Source organism: Branchiostoma lanceolatum, chromosome 9, assembly GCF_035083965.1.
Source record: "Branchiostoma lanceolatum isolate klBraLanc5 chromosome 9, klBraLanc5.hap2, whole genome shotgun sequence".
NCBI classification, from domain to species: domain Eukaryota; kingdom Metazoa; phylum Chordata; class Leptocardii; order Amphioxiformes; family Branchiostomatidae; genus Branchiostoma; species Branchiostoma lanceolatum.
The window spans coordinates 1,027,440-1,046,768 of NC_089730.1; the positions used below are offsets into that span (position 1 = coordinate 1,027,440).

The 19,329-nt window shown below is 39.2% G+C and overlaps 1 protein-coding gene across 4 annotated transcripts in view; it reads right to left on the reverse strand.

The window, feature by feature from the left end:
* LOC136442591 (uncharacterized) overlaps nt 1-19,329 on the reverse strand; it is a 77,477-nt gene that overhangs the window by 20,660 nt on the left and 37,488 nt on the right. For all 4 annotated transcript variants that reach the window (XM_066439539.1, XM_066439537.1, XM_066439538.1 and 1 more), the window contains exons 10-15: nt 15,171-15,252; nt 14,750-14,953; nt 12,546-12,609; nt 12,175-12,327; nt 11,486-11,546; nt 7,765-7,891 (exon numbers count right to left, since the gene is read on the reverse strand). In XM_066439539.1, the coding sequence (XP_066295636.1) occupies nt 7,765-7,891; nt 11,486-11,546; nt 12,175-12,327; nt 12,546-12,609; nt 14,750-14,953; nt 15,171-15,252 (691 nt within the window). The remainder of the gene's footprint in view (nt 1-7,764; nt 7,892-11,485; nt 11,547-12,174; nt 12,328-12,545; nt 12,610-14,749; nt 14,954-15,170; nt 15,253-19,329) is intronic.

Sequence of the window (19,329 nt, forward strand, 5' to 3'; positions counted from 1 at the left end):
AGTATAACTGCCCTTCCTGTGGCAACAGCTGCAGCAGCCTGGTATGTAACTCAGGATGACCAACTGAAGGCTGTCACAATTAAGTATTGCACATCTAGCTGTAAGTGAACTTGCGTTTGAATTAAAACAAGTACATGTATAGCAATCCAGTTAAAACTACTCAATCGTGAGCTATTTTTCACATGAAGTTCCAAAAACTACAATGCAATGAGAAAGAGTCTAGTAGTAGTAGTCGTTTCTTCCACCTAAATGTATTTAAATCTGTAGAATTGTCATCTGTCCCCTCACTCCTAAAGACCTATAGCCCATCACCCAACTCATGATATATTACACATTACCAACTTGAAGGCTCCATTCAGTGTCTTTCCTTCTGACACTGGTGTTCTGACAGACAAAAATGTCAAATTTACAAAATCTTTATCAGGTTGTCAATAATGTTGCAGAACAGAAAATGAAGACCCTGTTCACACTCAAAAAGTAAGTATAATCGCGATTGAATCGATTCGATCACAATTGATTTTTGCGTTCATACTGCTTTTCGCCAAGTGGATTAAAGTACACCGTCACCCGAGTACGATGGAAGCACGCTGCGTTTCTCGTTATAGGTTATATGTTGAGGTCAAAGATTCGGCATGGCCTCTATACAACAACTTCAAAATGGCGGGAATACACCAATTTTTGTATCTTTGGAGAATATTCTGTAGCCGTGGAAGGGAACACAATCGACATGCTATGATTGAAAGAAGGCGTGAACGACAATGGCTTTTGTATATTGGCCTAGCTGTAGTACGATCCCCTGGAAAATGTCCTTATTTCCGTGACATTTTCCAAGTTTTGCCTGGACCTCCACCTTGCCCCAGATTGGGATTAGGACCTTCGTTTCTAGAATAACGTAGCATGGTAAAAGACATCTATTGCAAACAAGGTACATGACAGACAACAAAGGAACTCAAGTTGAACATGATATACGTCATTACCAAGTGCTTTTCTAGGTCAATGTAGCAGTTTGGTAGGGTTACTTGTCATTGGTTGAAAAAAGACGTACATGTAATCAACACTGTTGACTGGCTGGGCCAAATTTTACGTTCACAGCTTCTCATGGCTGTCACAACCTTCTCCCAGGAGCCTATACAGTACTACAATGAGCATGTGAGAAACAGAAGAGGGTATCTTCATGTATTTTATTGTCTTGTTTTCTTGTTTGATTAATAAAAAATTGTGTCAAGCTTCCTTTACCTTTCTTTGTTTGTCATCTGACTGTTGCTAGTGATATAAACTCTTGATTAGGAGTGAAGAAGCCATAAACAGCCCTTTCTTTTCCTCATTGAAGACATATTAGACCTATTGGTATGGGTGGGATATTCCACACCACCTGGAGGGAAGGTGTGACCAGCAATGTCTGCTGGATTATTGTGCTCCAGGAAAACAAACAGTAACTGTTAAAAGGAAGGGCGGGAACACATCAGGGTGACATGTGGCCTTTGGGGAGTTCTTAAGCGATTGAGTCACTCGTCAGAAACTGTAATCGAATGTTCAACTTTCCATGTCTGGCAAATCTGGCCTAGGTTAACAGGGTTCTGTGTTCCATTGTCTTCAACATAGTAATTATTACTAAATGGCAATTTAAAGTACTTGGTGATGTAATACATGTATATACAGTAGTCTACGTCCATAGAAATTACATATTGCATTAATCTGTATGGAGAATGCAAATAAGTGCATGCAGTCTGCACACGTCGAATTCCTATCTACACATAGGTGTATGTAGTCTACACACATCATATGTAATGTACATATAGGTGTATGTAGTCTATGAACATAGAATACAGACTACATATAGGTGTGTGTAGTATACATACGTCGTGTGTAGTGTACATACGTCGTGTGTAGAGTACATACACCTATGTGTAGACTACATATAGGTGTATGTAGTCTACGCAGTCTACACATAGGTGTGTGTAATCTACATATAGGTGTGTGTAGACTACACATAGGTGTATGTACTCTACATACATTGTATGTAGAATTTCTCGTTTTAGTTGGGAATGTGTTCTGGACAGAAGCAAAATGATAAACAAACAAGAAACTGAAAAAGAATGCATGCACTAGTAGTCTTAAAAATTGAGCGTATAATTTGATAAAGCAGATGTGCGGAAAGAAAAATATCTTGAAGTTAGGTGCCTGACACATTAACTTAATACAATTGCATAAACATATGATATACCTTTTTTCAGCCATCATAAGTTACTGTAGTAAATCCACAAGTACAATGCATCTAAATTTCCCCAAAAGTAGTCCTACTTTGTTGCAGGAAACATACACATGGCAGACATATATGTCTTATTCAAACCGCTACCATACAAAAATGGCGCTTGGAACAGTCACACCAGAAAAATGATGCAGTTCAAGTCAGTGGACTGTACTTTCCAGCAGGATAAGTACATCATCAAATTAATTTACTTCCCTCAACCATATACCCCCAATAAACATTATAAAATAAGAGTTTGGAGAACTCATATCTCCATGAAATATATATCTTGCAAATTAGGCCCTCATTTGCATAATTTATATTCAACCATGTTCACCATCACATAACTTCTAAATGCCACAAGTATGAAATTCCAGTCAGGCTACACCATTTTTTTGCTGCTTCTCGGGAATAGCCTCTCCTGTTTTTCCCATTTCGAAAGAAAAAAAAATGGATCGCTATTCCCACTCAAATTCTTACTTACAATCTTATCTGTTCAGTTGTAAAACTCAATAGCCACCCAAATAGATTATAAAGGCCTGCACATACCTAAAAAGAGTGATCACATTTTATCATAAGTTATGCTTTTTCATTTATTAAAACTATTTCTCAATATCAATCCATATATTACATGGCAAAAGGTAATTTTGTTACTGAAATTAAAGTCTAGATCAAAGAAAGGGGTGCATTGCATGAAATAAGCCATACAAAGCTGAAACTTGAATAATCCTCTTATTTTTTATGTTATGTAAACTCTTATCATCATCCCAGACTATTTGCAAAAAAATGTTATTTCATTTTTTTCCCTCCCTGTCGCTCCAATTCTTTTGCGAAAAAATCTGAGAACCAACAAATAAAATTGGTGTGGCCTTATCTACCAATATGGAATTGCAGTATTTTCTCATCAATTATGCAAATTAGGAATTCATTTGCATAACGTTTATCTATCAATGATCCCTTGATTTCTTAGTTACATATGTTGCATTTTTGAACTATCTAAGTTACCATTGAATGAAGTGGTTTATAAAATTTCTCCATTAATCATGCAAATTAGATTCTGGTTTGCTTTATTACCATTTCATCATATCAAGTAACACTTAAGCTATCATCAAAATAAAACAAAGTATACTGGTTTGGTTGTATATCCCTTTGTGGTTTGACCACTTGCTATCAGGCCCCTGGGAAATATTTGCCCCAGTTTCAAAACCAACAGGTGTTAGATGCCACAACATACCTAGAATGGAAATATAGATTTTTCTCATTAGTTATGCAAACCAAATTCCGATTTGCATAATTTACACTTCAATATATGTCTAAGCTACCTGCATATCAAATATGGAAATCCGTCGTTCCTTTGTTCATTTATTCCCCTTGGAAGATTTTGACAAAAACACCAATGCAGTTCCAGAGCAAGCTACTAGGGGGCCCAAACCTACAGCACTTCTTCCTTACATCACAAGCTATCTGTCATCCCAAAATAAAGACAATGGCATGTTCAGGTCAAAAGGTGCAAAAAATGGAAGCTCTGCTACTATCAAGGTCACATACTATATAGGCGGCCCAAAATCGAAAATGAAAATAAAGAAAACAGCTCAGGCACTCATGGGGAGGGAGCTTGTACCACATGCCTACTACTACAAAGTCCACTAGATCAGAGTTTCGCCTCTTCTGTACTTGTGTGCAAGTGAACAAGGAAGTAAAAGAATGGTATTTTGATTTTGATATTTATAATTAGGCCACACCAATTGAATTTTATGGATGACATCTCTGAAGTCTTCAGAACTAATGCGTGCAGGCGAAAAAAAGAAAAAAAATGCTGCTAAACCTAACTACGAAGCTGGTATTGCGAATTGAACCACATAATTATCAAGCACGCAACGAGTCTTTATTTGTAGGAGGTACATGTGCGTATGTAGGTTGTCTTGTTCATCTTAGCATTTTTCATATTCATTTAGCAGACTCAGCTGAAGTGATCAACGTTTGATATATTGACAAGAACGATCAAAGTACACTATTAGAGGTTATTTGGCTCCAAGAGCTGTGGATGATTGTGACTGTGATGAGAATACTCATGAGGGCAGTTTCAACACACATGGCATTGATCTCCATATTAAGCATTCCATGGTTCACACTTACAAATCTCGCTGTGAGACCTCTATACCAATGCCTCTATTCCTCTCCCATGTCTCTCATCGTTACAAAAGAAATGTGTGAGAGCAACTCACATCTTTGAATTTGTCCGGGTGATACGCGCTGGACACCGCGAGTTTCTGCAAAAGTAACGTCCCCTCGCCAACGTCAATGGCATACCAATCCACAATTACGCCCCCAGTTTTCTTGTGAACTTTGATGCTGACATATTTTGTGTTAGTAGATAACGAGTTTTACGACAAGCCGACACAATGCTGGCCAAATGTGGCAATACAAGTCGGTGAGTTCCGGAGTTCCGTAGAGCCTGGGAGAAGCTTATTTTGTTGAGAACAGGCGAAAATCAATGCGTGAGTGGACGTCATCCATAAAATTAAGCTGGTGTGGCCTTACAAAAGATCATGCATCTGTTATTCATGCAGTCAACACTGTGGGAAACCTGTCACAGACATTGCGTGTACCCTGTTTTAAACGTACATTATTATTATAGGCTACAAAAAACAGCCAATGGTGGCCACCAACAAGGTAATGCTATGCGACACTACCCGCTTCCGCATTGACCGAAAACATTAAATTCTCACTGCAACTACATTTTTGTATATCTACCCCCTTCTTCAACGACTCTGTTTGGTGAATAACAAAGAAGACATGGCATTTTTCTTTGGTCTGCTCTGCAAGGGTTTCAGAGCCAAAAAAGCCCAACAGAAGTCAGCCAGCATTATTGACAGCCAAGCGCTGTTTTTGGTGTAGATGTTCAAAATAGAACAGGGTGTGTGGCTTAGGGTGTTTGGCTAGAATGGGTTCGATATCTCATGTTCTGGACATGCCATGGTCATGATTTTTGAGTGGTAGATAGCTCTTTGGGGGGAGAGTAAGTTGTGTTGGATTTTTTGGAACGGCAGGAGCCAATTTCATTTTAAACTTTGAAAGGTAATAACTCAAGAAGGGGTTGACGGATCGTCATGATATTTGGTATGTATATAGCTTGAGTGAAGATTGGCAAGATTGTAAGCTAATTATGCAAATCAGGAGCTAATTTGCATCAGGAGCTAATTTGCATAATCAATGATCTGCAAAATTAGAGATCTGCGACATTTGGAAATGTCGCCATTTGGATTGCCCCCTTTTTGAGACATTTGGGCTTATGGACTATAGCTGTGACATGTGGCCAAAAAGTGAGACAATGGACACCGCCTGCACTCCATATAGATGTGTTTCTTATCACGCCCATCACACTGCTGTTCACTTACCACATGTGCAAATGGGGTCCATTAAAGGCGCCCAGAGCATTTTATGAGGCTTGAAAACTGGAAATATTCTAATTGCTGTAATCTTTGTGAAATCCACATCTAATGCCACTGTTTACCACATTTGCGTGATAATTTTATATCAAAAGTGTCCAAAAGCGGCACAAAAACAATCTACATGGTGATCTTTTAGTTTCATGCGCCTACTGTAAATACTGTAGACACCATAGCCCCGCCCACCTCCGTCAGAACATAGAAATGCAAAATTAAAACATAAAAATGCAAATATTTGACGTACATGCAGTCACCCTCTCATTGGTCAAACCGCTAATTGTGATGGACAGTCAGGGTCAGTCTATTAGGGCTTGGATTTTCTATCAGCTCTCACCACACAACGGCATCGTATCTTTGCTCCCTTAATATCGATATGTAGGTATAGTGTTATTGAAACTTATTATGAGTAGGAAAGTCTAGAAATTGGAGATTTTAATTCAACTTTCAAGCCTCATAAAATGCTCTGGATGCCTTTAAGGTCTCTTTCATGAGTTATTTCCTTACACTGTGAATAATGTAAAAGTGCCCTTCATTATCTAAAAAATTGCCAACAATTTCTAAGCATCTATACGTTTTTCATAGAACATTACCTGCTAATTTCTTTAGCTATGAACAAGCTTTCACAAAAGTAACATCTTATATCAGTTGGGATAGCTAAAAGGGATTTTCTCATAGCTGTAAACACCAGTTTATAAAGCCGTTCAATTTTTAGGGTCCGCACTCTTTGAGACAGCACACTCGGAGTAATACATAAATGAGACCTTAACCCAGCAGTATTTGCTCAAAAGTGTCGGATTAAGGTTCAGTGCCGTTATATTTGGTTTTAATTCAGTGGCAACGCTGTAATTTGCAATAAAGTACTCTGACTTGTATCTTGTATCTAGCAGGGCAGAAGGACCCATGATGTACATTTTGGCGACACCTCAGGGGCAAGCCTAATGGGATATATATATTGTGTGCAGTTTGCAAGAATTCTAGGAATTTTATGGGAATGTGTCCACAGGAATTTAACACCATAACTCAAGAATGCCTGGATGGATTGTCTTCATATGTAGTACATGTAGGTGGGTGGGTCTTTGTGAGACCTCGAAATGATTGGATTTGCCCCCCAAGCAATTTTCTATGGTACTGCAGGGGAAATTTCACTTTTGAAATCTTGTGTTCTGAACATGCTAGAAGTATGGTCATGATTTTTAGTGGTGGATAGCTCTTTGAAGGGAAAATAGATGCTGTAGATTTGGACCCCCTTGCGACTTTTTTCAAACTGCAGGAGCTGATTTTGTCTCAAACTTTGAAAGACAATAACTTAAGGGGCTGATGGATCGTCATGATTTTTGGTATGTAGATAGCTTAAGTGATGATATACATAATCATATGCCAATGATGCAAATCAATATCTAATTTACATGATTAATGAGGAATGTTTATATATGAGTTGCATTCCATAATAGGACTCTCAAACACATGACATATGTAACTGAGAAAGAGATGGATATCGATAGATATCAATTATGAAAATTAATACCTAATCTGCACAATCAATGACAAAATACTATAAATCCATAGTGGTGAATGATGGGGATTAAAATTTTCATTCTTGCAGCATTTGGAAGTTAGATAAATGTGGCGATTATTAGACGTAAATATTGCCGATGAGGGCCTCATTTACGTAATTTATGAGGAAATGGTACAACAATCTTTTTCTTGAAGACAAGACTTTCATACATTGGAAAACATGTGTTATTTGGGTAGAGAAGGTGATGTAATTTATGCAAATGAGGTCATTACCTGCATGTGGGCTAAAAAACGAAAACATTAACAGAGACCACTGTCGCCATGGCGATGTCTTTTTACATTGCCAATCTTGTTGATGCTGTTATCCATATGGTAAAAAAAGAATAATAGAATACTTTCATGCCCAGCTATCAATATTCAGTACAACTACTAGTCAGTTATTATTTAATTCGTTAATGAGAAAACAATGGAAAGTCAAAATACCAATTTAGCCAGGGTACAAACCTTACTTGACACTGAAAAATGCCAATTGGATAAAAGAGTGAATGGTACCTTAACAATGGAATGGCAATCTGCTCTCTCCATGTTGTGTTTGCACAACTGCCACCCAAGAAGACCTCCCGCCTTATTGTCAAATCTTCCATAATAATCTGCTCTGCTGTTCTAGTCTTCATCCAGCCTAACAATTGAAAACAAATAAGTTTGGTCAATTACATGCTGTGTGCAAACATGGGAGTGAGTGAGTGAGTACAAGAACTCTTCAGTTTGTAATTCCACTTTTTCCATTTTGCCTTTGACTAAGTATTACCAAGTTGAACATAAAAGATACTAGAAAAAAATCATATTTTGTATACATTAAACATTTGTATTTACAGTTTTCGAAGTGACCTCTTCATGGCAAACTTAAAACCACCGTGAAAGGTTTTACTCTTCAAACCCGTCCTTGCCTAAGCACTTAGTACTGTAACAGTTATATGTCTAGTTCCACGAGTGTGTGGTGTTTGTGCTATGATCTACACACTATATATGTGCAGTGCTGTTACACAGTTAGTATCGATATCATTCGCTAAAAAGCCTTTTTTGCTGGGCATTCGCTAAAAAGCCAGGTAAGAATCTTCAAGTTTGCTTTATTTAACTTTGGATCGATGGATTGACTTGAAACTCAGGATTAATTAATGGGAGCACAACCTGAACATATTCCGAGTAAACAAAATTAGATTCGTGCAGGGCGGAATTCGCCAGAGTGGGCATTTGTGGGCATTCGCTAAAAAGCCGTGGATATGGAGAGGTATACAGCAGGTATAAAGAGGTGTGCTGAGTGGGTATGGAGAGGCATGCAGTGGCCTGAGTGGGTATGGAGAGGTATGTAATTATAATTATAAAAATAATGATAGTCTTTATTGCATATTCCTGCCCAGAAGGGCTAAATGCACAGAAGACCACACGTGGTCTGTAGGGAGCATAATGTAAAACATAAATTGATAAAATGCTACATTCTAATACTAAAAACTAAAAAACATACAAACTGTGAGCTATTGCTAAACTAAATGATGATCACCTAGTAGTTTCTTGGGTATGGAGAGGTATATGTAGTGGGTATGGAGAGATGTGTAATGGGTATAGAGAGGTGCGCAGTGGGTTTTTTAGAGGTGTGACGTGGATGTGGAGAGGTGTGCAGTGCGCACAGAGAGGTGTGAAATGGGTATGGAGAGTTGTGAAGTGGGCATGGAGAGGTGTGTAGTGGGTATAGTGAGATGTGCAGTGGGTATGGTGAGGTGTGTAGTAGGTATGGTGAGAGGTGTGCAGCGGGTATGGTGAGGTGTGTATTGGTATGGTGAGGTGCGTAGTGTGTATTGTGAGGTTTGCAATGGGTATGGTGAGGTGTGTAGTGGGTATAGAGATCTAGAGGTATACAGTGGGTATGGTGAGGTGTGTATTGGGTATGGTGAGGTGTGTAGTGGGTATTGTGAAGTGTGCAATGGGTATAGAGAGGTGTGTAGTGGGTATAGAGAGGTGTGCAATGGGTATGGTGAGGTGTGTATATGTATATACGTAGTGGGTATAGAGAGGTATACAGTGGGTATGGTGAGGTGGGTAGTGGGTATGGTGAGGTGTGTAGAGAGCATGGAGAGGTATGTAGTGGGTAAGGTGAGGTGTGTAGTGTGTATTGTGAAGTGTTAAATGGGTATAGAGAGGTGTGCAGTGGGTATGGAGAGGTGTGTAGTGGTATGGTGAGGTGTGTAGTGGGTATGGCAAGGTGTACAGTGGGTATGGAGAGATGGAGAGATGGCCATAGGGTATTGTGAGGTGTGCAATGGGTATAGAGAGGTGTGCAGTGGGTACATGTATGGATAGGTGTGTGCTGGTATGGGGAGGTATGTAGCCCCAAGGTGTATATGGTGTCACAACGCCTGGTCATGTGCTATAACTATCGAATAAAACCACCGGGTGAGTGAAGCGCGAACGAGGTGGTTATAGCACATGACTACTATACACCGAGGAACAGGCGGGTCATTAACGTTATTATCACATAGCCTATCCAAACTGACCCATATAAGACAGACAAATTCCTTGTACAATACATAGATTCTTTATTTAGTACTATACATGTAAAATCAATCCATTGTACATATGATCTACATATTTGTAAACAAGCGGTACCTTTTCTTATTGTTGAGGACACGTAGACTTCATACCAGGTGGTATAATTGTAGATTTCTGTTCAATTTTCACAATTCCTGACACCCGGTTGTTAAACGCTTAGTTGGCTGTGGTAAGAAAATCATAGTTTCCCTGGATGATTTTTGCTCAAGCCGGAAAAAAATCCCACAGAAGCGTACACGTATCGGGCTGAGATCCTTGTAGGTAGAAACCTGTAAGAATTTTGGCGATTTTGACCGTAATGTTTTCGATGCCAACACATCGGTCTGGGGAGGTTACGTGACTTGGGCCATAGGGAGGGGGGCGTGTTTAGTGCTTGTCACGTTTGTTTTCAAAAAGGCGACATCACTTTGCCAGCAATATTTTTAATTTTCATCGGGTTAAACCCTCAGAAACGTGAACATACCTTCCTGGGGTCCCTCTGGTCAGAAACTGAGGAGACTTACGGCGGCTTCATGGGCAAATGTCTGTCAAGATTAGCTTGGGGAAATACGTCAGCCTGGAATCCAAACCTATTTTCGCTCCCAAGTCTCCTCCCGGCAAATTTGCTCAGTTTCTCGCCCCTCAACTCCTTCAGCACGTTCCTGGGAGTCTTCCTCAGCTTCCCATGACCCGAAAACTGACTCTAAGTCGGGTCTGACAGTTCTTCGAGGAAAAACTGTGGTACTCAGCTCCGTCCATGACGATCGGAAAGGGTGCCAATGGCGGGCCAGGTGAAATTTGTCGTTCCACTTACGGGGGTGTGAAAAATATTGTTTTTAGTCATTCCATTTAGATTTCACTTGAATTGAAAGTTGTTCCTTTTTAATGTACTTTAAGACGGTTTTGTTAATTTTAAGACCATCAAGGTTTTTTTTAACAATGTTAAGAAAAAAATTCATAAAAAAGTACCCCCCCTACAAAATGGAACGGTGGTGTTATGATGTCATAAGTGGTGTTTATGACCCGGGTGTGTTATGGCCCCATAACACATGGGCATTGGAGGCTTCTGATTGGTCGATGCCATCTGGCTATGTGATAATAGGGTATGGAGAGGTGTTCATAGGGTATGGAGAGGTGTTCATAGGGTATGGAGTGGTGTGCAGTGGGTATGGAGAGGGGTGAAGTGGGTATTGAGAGGGTTTTTCCTCAATTGCGTCAAGCAGTCGGACAAACATAGTCACTGTGGTTTTACTATGATCACTTGTCTGTAGACTACTTTGGACTATTGATGTGCATTTTTTCTTATCTATGTTCTTCAAGTTATGTGCTAGAAGGAAAAAGACTGAAGTGGGCCATAATAGGTAACCCTAGCTAAATTCTTCATCATAGACCTCAGTATAAATACATGCTCGAATGGCATTTAACAGGCGGATAAATGCTTACAGACCATGCATTTTTCTTTTCTTCTTCCCTTGGGTTTAACATTTGGCTCTGTCCGCGCAAGTTTAAGATAAATGACATTCTGTAGTGGGTTAATGGAGAGGGGTTAAGTGGGTATTGAGAGTAGAACAGTATATACATTATCAAGTGTAACAGTTGTTCATTCATGTATCATCATTTCACTAGCATTCTAACAGACTTTCCCAGACTGTTCAAGGATTAAGAATTACTTGAAAAATTCTATACTCACCAAACAGTGTAAATATCCCACTGAAAATGAAGGAGAAGAAATCCCCTATTCTGTTATGTGTCTGGAAAAAACACAGAAAAATTGTTAGTAATTTATAGCATGAAGAACAACTACTGTTATAGTAACAGTCCCTTTGCTTGGTATGCTGTCAGGACTGTAGACGTGTTAATCACTTAATTCACACTGAAGGACAAAAACAAACAAGAGAAAATGGGTTTTGTAAAAACACAAAAATTACAAAATATTCTGCCTATAATGTATGGATTGGTATTAACCAACATACATTCATTTATATACACTAAGTTAATACCCTTGCCAGATGATTCTTTTTCAAAAGGCATGAGAATAAAGTTTTTCCTTCATTTGGGACGATGGTCCAGAATGATAGCGTTGCACATAACCTCAAATGTCAAGAAACATTTCCTTATACGTGTATGAGGAACTGTTTCATTATTTTGCAAGAGTCAAAAGAAACAATTATATCACTCAAAATATCTTGCATCAAATCCATTGCACATAACAGTCAATGAGGATTATGATGTACATGAAAGTATCCTGTAACATGTAGACCACACTGCTTGACTACAGGAGAATAAATAAAATGATGCTTTACTTGAAATTCTGATCAGACATAGGGTAACTCTTACACTACTATATAACTAAAAACAATAATTTAAAGTTGAACCTACCGTGGCCATAGCTTTGTACTCATCAACTATACAGCAAAATTCTTGGAAATTGAAAGTCAGCTCCTCATTTCTGGAAGAACTAACATTGCAGATGCTTGTAACTTCTCCAACTGTCAGATCCTTTCTAGTTAGTGCTTTATATGTGAGACGTACCTGAGTAAGATAAGACAGAATTATATTGCATTGCCACTTTTGTAATCTGAAAAAATCATAAGGCACTGTTACTGTACTGTAACAGTAACCGTTAAGTTACAGTTCACAATAATCACATATCACTGCCACACTGAAGAGAGTTCACATAAGGAGAAGACATTCACTTAGGTCACTAAGGCTCATGATCATCAAAAAAAAAGAAAACATTTCATGCTTACATCATTCATGTCAAGATTTCCAGTCTTCTTTGTGTCAACTCCATCAAATGCCTCTTTAATCAATCTTGGAAAAGAAAAAGATTGTTAGTTTTCCACAGGAGAATAGTGAGTGAGAGTTCATTGATTTATTTGTGCAAAGCTCAACAACTTCTCTTAACTATCAACAATACTACATACAAAGTGTTTGATTTGATACTGGTCATGATACCCATGCCTAAGCTTCATGTACATGTGTCTTCGTTTCATCTCATTTGAGGTGAAGCATGGTGCTTTTTCAAGTAGCTAGTGGTGGTACAATGCGACTTTGCTATGGCTTGCGTTTTTGGCCAAGCACATCAGGTCACCCCTTCTCTTCTTGATACAAATGTAAGCGTGTTGGGTTCTTTTACGTGCAGAGGTTTGACGCTTGAGGCTGATGCCTGAAGCTCCCTCATACACGGGGCCCCCAGCTTCACGTCACCATCTGAAATGATGAATGCAATCCCTTACAACATGTCCGAGCTGGAGTTGACCCCTATGATCCACTGAATTTGATCCAGATTGTGAAGCAGCGGGGTTGCGTTACTGCTGGCGCCATGGGAACATGTCACTTGTACAGAATCCTATCTTTTTAACCTCAAGTTTTGACTAATAATAGGTAATAAAAGGTAAAATAAGATAACTGATTATACTAACTTAAAGCCTAACAAAAGTTGGGAAACTTGATTTTGGTTGATCAAATATTAGTTCTGTTGTTGCTCTATCATTTTCAATGGAAATGTATTACATATCATCGAAATGTTGTTTGATTATCCTCAGTCTGTGCATGGCTATTCCAAGATTAAGGTGTACCAGACTGTTGCATTTGGGCCAATTTTTTCAGTCTCATATAATTCCACTTTCAGTACAGAAAATTGTACTACAAGTGATAGTATGCATGGCACTTTTTTTAATTTTTGGATGGCGACACGCGGTTCAAAAGTTGTGCTCTTTGACACACTGCATAGCATACTATAACAAAAAGCCCACTAGATCGTGGAAATACTGTGTTCTGCGACCTTGAATCTTAAAAAATTTCCCCCAGCATTTGACAGGAGAAGAACATGACCCAAAGCAAGAGTATAGGTGAAATATAATAATATAAAAATGTGACACCCCACGTTTGAATGGATGCTTCAATAGTATACATTTTTGTTTAGAAATAACGAAAAAGTTGGTTCAAAAGTCGCTTTAAAGGGATGTATGCCAAACATTTTTTGCAATGGTGGTACGTGTTAGTGCTAACAGTACAGGTCACAAAATATGTGTGCATCAGAAATTTGCGGTACGTCCAGCAGAACTTTGTGAAACTTTTGCACCTTGAAGAACTGTCTGCTGCGGAATACAAAATTTTGTGGACTCTTGGACGGCAGAAATTCTTCCGCTGCAGAAGAAATTTTCAGTAAGGTTCTAGTTGTTTATATTCTGAAATTTGCATGATACTTGTTGGAACATTACCAACTGTATCCTCAACCATACAAGAGAGAAGGGCTAGGTTTGCAGGGCAGAGCTATAGAAACAAAGATGAGCTTGTAAGTGAACTCCTACTCTGGACACCAAGTAATGGACACTCCAGTGTCGGGCGCCCGCGACCTCGACGGACCTATATTGACCAACTTGCTGGGGACGTTGGAGTCAGTTCTGAAGATCTAGAGCACTTAATGGCGGACCGCAGGGAATGGAGGAAGAGGGTAGACTTAGCTGATGATGATGATGTTGGTATAGTATACGCTGCTGGAAGGGACCATTCTTGTATGTGGGTGACATTTTCTAAATTCAATTTTGGGCTGGGGTGGTTATGAGTGAGTGAGTGTGATTACAAAAAAGTGAATTTTATTTGGTGTAGATGTTTTTTGGAATGGTCTAGTATGAATGTGGGTGCCAAGAGCCCATTCCTAGTCTCCAAGCAGACCAAACGGTTGCAACTGGCAGGAGTTTTTATTGCATAAACTTTTCTTTCTGCCAGTTGGATATGGTCTTCGCAACCTATAGATCTGCTTGGAGATTACCCATCCCTGCATAGAGGGTCAAATTGGACAAGATCTATTTCGGACTATTTTAGAATCTTCCATTTTTGCATAGGGGTGATTATGCATGGGTGGGAAATGGGTGAAATATGCTTTGTTTTATTGTGGAAATGTTGCCTTTCTAGTAAGTGAATTAAGTCATTATGCAACAATACTCACATTATAGATTCACCAACAGAGATGTGTGCATTTTGAACACCCCTTGCTCCATCTGCTTTACTAAGGTCCTGGACACTAATGCCCATACGTAGCACTTTGGCTGCACAATGTACTGCAGTTGGTAGGTCATCAAACACAGGAATCCCCTGTCTCTCCACCAGGTCAAACAGCACAGCATGGGCACGCTCCAAGTCCTGAACTTCACTGGGACAAATACCATGATCACAACACTTATTGGATATCAGATTTTTGAGGGAACGACAACGCTCTTTTGCTACATTAAATAGTGATACTGATAGCTAAGGATGATTGTTTGATATAAAAGATGTCTATTAACATCTTAAGTTAGATTTTCATCTATTGATGGAAACATTAAAAAAGTCTTGAAAAAGGAATCCTGAATTTCACACAATCCACCAACCTGTCATTTAGAGTCTGTCCATTGATCTTTACTCCAGACATAGGTAGTCCAGTCACAACCAGGATTACAGGCCGGCCTTGTCCTAAGGGGAAAAACGTCAAAGACCTTGTTCATCTATTTCAATCAGGATCTAGCCAATTTGAACCGACTAAATTTGCCGTGTCAACATCTCAATTCAGGATTGAAATAATTTGAATAGACTAGATACAAACACTCTCTGTGCTAAAGCTGGCATAGAATCGTGTACTCCCTGGACCCTGGTATATGAGACTGTGCCGCCATGAGCAGAAGATTGCTAAGCTAAGCCACACTTAGTACTGCATGTAGACAGATATTGTCATCAGAACTATAATGTTTAAGATATGCTTGGCACGTAAAACGACCCAGTTTGGCTTAGAAGCTTCAGGCCCGGCATGTACATACATTGTTATCATGTGAAAACTCAGACTCAACTTGAATGTAGCAATGTACTGCTGTGGCTGAAGCCAGCCTGTTCATACCAAGCTGTCAGCATATTCACATTCAGGGAATCCAATTCAGACTTATTCTCCAAGCAGAGGTTTTGGTCGGGGGGGTAGTAGTTGCCGGGGTTTCTTACATTCGCCGACCGTGAGAGGAGAGGAACGTTAAAATCCCGGACAAAACTACCCCTCTCGATCGAAGCCTCTGCTCGGAGAATAATTCAGACTCAGGTGGTTCAGGATGCTACTTAGTTTTGGGGCAGGGCCTCCAGATGCCGTGCAGCAAAATTCAGTAAATCATCATCTCATTAAAAACAAGTGCTTTTGCAAAAAGCTGCCATTTTCGCTCATTTAACATGATTATATACAGGTGGTTAGTTGAGGAGTATATTTTAACAGGATGTGATATTCTTAATCTGTCACCCTAGCCCTTAATCCGTTAACATAAACTTAAATCCCACAGGATAACCCTTTATCCGTCACCCTTGCCCTTAATCCGTCATGAAAGCCTTTAATCCCTCAGCATTGCCCATGATATGTCACCATAGCCCTTAATCCGTCCCTTTAGCCCTTGATCCGTCACCTTTGCCCTAAATCCGTGGTTATAAACTTTAATCCGACAGCATAAATCTTAATCCATCACCAGAGACCCTAATTCGTCACCCTTTCACTTAATGCGTCATCCTTACCCTTAATCCATCACCATCCGTCAATATAACCCTTAATCTGTCAACATAGCTCTAAATCCGTCAGCCTTGCACTTGATCCGTCAGCATATCCATTAATCCATCACCACAGCCCCTAATCCGTTGCCCTTTCCCTTAATCTGTCATTATAACCCTTCTTATAATCTCAATCACCCTAGCCCTTAATTCTTATTATAACGTACAGTACACCTTTGGAAAATGAAGGCAGAAATGACATACATGAGGTATAACTGACATGGCACAGGTCCAAATTATGGTTGTACAATTACCAACCAACCAACCAATCAACCATACGTAGAAGCATCCGTTGAATGGTGTTTTCCGTTATAATGAACAATAAAAAAATTCGAGGCATGGTTTGGATATAAGATCATAATACAAAGATGTTGTATACATCAAACGGATGTTTAAAAAGAAAAAAAAAAGAGAAAAAAAAAACTTCCCTGACGGATTCGAACCGAGGACCTTCGAGTCCACACGTAACACGCCAGCGCATGTTCCACGACCTTCCACGATGAGCTATAGTGGTACAAGCCATTCTGGCAAATTATTTTAAAGGTACCTCATGTTAAAACCTCTATGCATGGTAAATTTTTTTGTCATTTTCTTGACAAAACTAGTTTCTTCTTGTTCAGTTTTGTGGTATAGATGTAATATGGCCATGTATAAAAACATGGATGTAATGTACTACCTTCCAAGATCCATGGATCGCATGTAATTTTAGATGTATGTTCTATAATTCCGTTTTACATCCGGGATACTGTATGTTCCAAGATCCACGGGTCGTCGCAAGGTTTACGCACGGTTCGTTGCACGGTTCGTCGCACCCATCATATGATCCCGTCTCAATATCATTTGCGATGACGCGAAAATGGAAAAAAAAGTGCATAAGACACCAATGACATAAAAATTAAGAATTTCCTAAAATTACATAAGCCATTATAATACCATTGTTTAACAACATAGAAATTTTCACAAAATATTCACACTTCCGATGTTATTGAACATCGAACCATCAAAACTTCATACCTCCAGCTTTTGATTCTTCCCACCAGGTACATTTGTAATTACATTAATCAGTGACTTGCCCACTCATGATGTCACAATGAACATGGCAGCCGATTTGGAATTTTGCACTGCGGCTCAGAAAGATTGTTATTTATAGAAGCAAACAAAATACTAGTAGATATTGTTATGTCCTTTAATTGAATGTTATCACCATAATTAAGCACTGTTTGCTCATCAAATAATGTTTTTCACAAGCCGTGGTGCAAGGTTTCGAACCGGCTGCCATGTTCATTGTGACGTCATGAGTGGGCAAGTCACTGATTAATGTAATCACCTGGTGAGATAACATCAGAAGGGTGTGTATTTGTTTTAGATGTTCATATTCATTAAATGATGCTATCCCTATTTCAGATAATAAGAAAATGTTGTATTTTGGCATCCTATGCACATAAAAATCAGTCAAATCAATGAAAAACTAGAAAGCAGGGTGCGAAATACTTTTTTGAGCCAGGTTGCCCGGTGGGCAACCTGGGGGAAAAGCTAGGTTGCACATCAAAATTTCAGGTTGCCCCACCTACATTCACCATTTGCGGTGACATCAAAAATGACATCTTTCGGGAGCGATATATTGGGATTTTCGAAAAAATTGGGCATAGGTTCCCCGGCTGGCCCCTATCCGGGGGCCACGGTGCCTCAAGTTCAACAAGTTGAAAAATACACAATGGTATTTTTTTTACTTGGAACAAGGCAAGTAATGATTCACATAACCTTGAATGATAAGTAAATAGATAACTCTAAAACTTATCTATTCACTAACATCCTGGAAAGTAATTTGAAAAAAAATATTCATGCAAACTTATATACTGTCAGAAGTAAACACCAAAACAGTATAGTATTTCAAATTAGTTTTGTATATTTTTTTTACAACAACAACAATACAACAACAATAAAGAAAAATTACTTAATTTTGCCCCTACAAATATAACGTTACTAGTAACTGTGTTGGAATCATTATCAAACTTTAATGAACCTGCAGTGTCAAACTCATCTACATGTCAGAGTAGTGTCCTCATTTACATGAGAAAGTACCTCATTCACATGAGACAGTACCTCATTCGTATGAAAGAGTACCTCATTTGCATGTTTGGAAGACTTGATGGGTATACCTCATGCAACAGTACCTCATTTACATGAGAGTACATCATTTGCATGAAAAGTAGCTCATTTGCATGTTCAGGAGACTTAAACAGTACACCGAATGGTGACCAGGTTGATTTGAGGACACTGCCGACGGCAGTTTATTCACCTTTTTCCAGCGCTAATTTCACGATCTATGAACAGGTTTGGATGGTTTAGAACAAAAAGGTGTTGATTTCTGTGTTTCAATTGAAAATTTACCGAATTTTATGAAAGTGACACTGTTTTTGTGAGCTTACTGGGCTCAAATTGGGTTCTCACTGAATGTCAGGCTTCATAATCTTGGGTTGCGCACTGCGCTAGCTGCGTGTGGAAATTAGTTGCGCCAAGCAAAATGTGCTTGCGCGGCGCAAGTGCGCAACCGGGTATTTCGCACCCTGGAAAGGGAACATTTGCACAAGCAAATACATGTACAACATGTTTCGCCCACTTCCCTCCCAATGCAAAAAGCGACTGTTCTAAAATCATCCCTCTGCAAAAATGGAGCATTTCAAAATAACGTAAAGTAACACCATGTTATAACCATCAACACCATCGAGGCTAACATTTGATGAATGTCTGCAATGTTGTTATTTGAAGACTAGTCAGAAATGGATCTCTCCCATACAATTTGAAACCCTATGCCATAGATGGGCTCTTCCAGGTACCCATATTCATACTGGACCATTCAAAAAACACCTCCAACAAAAATCCTTGACCTTTTTCATAATCACCCAAGTCCAAAATTGAATTTTCAAAAATGTCCTCCTCATACAAGAATGGACTCTTCCAGCGTTGTTTAGACCA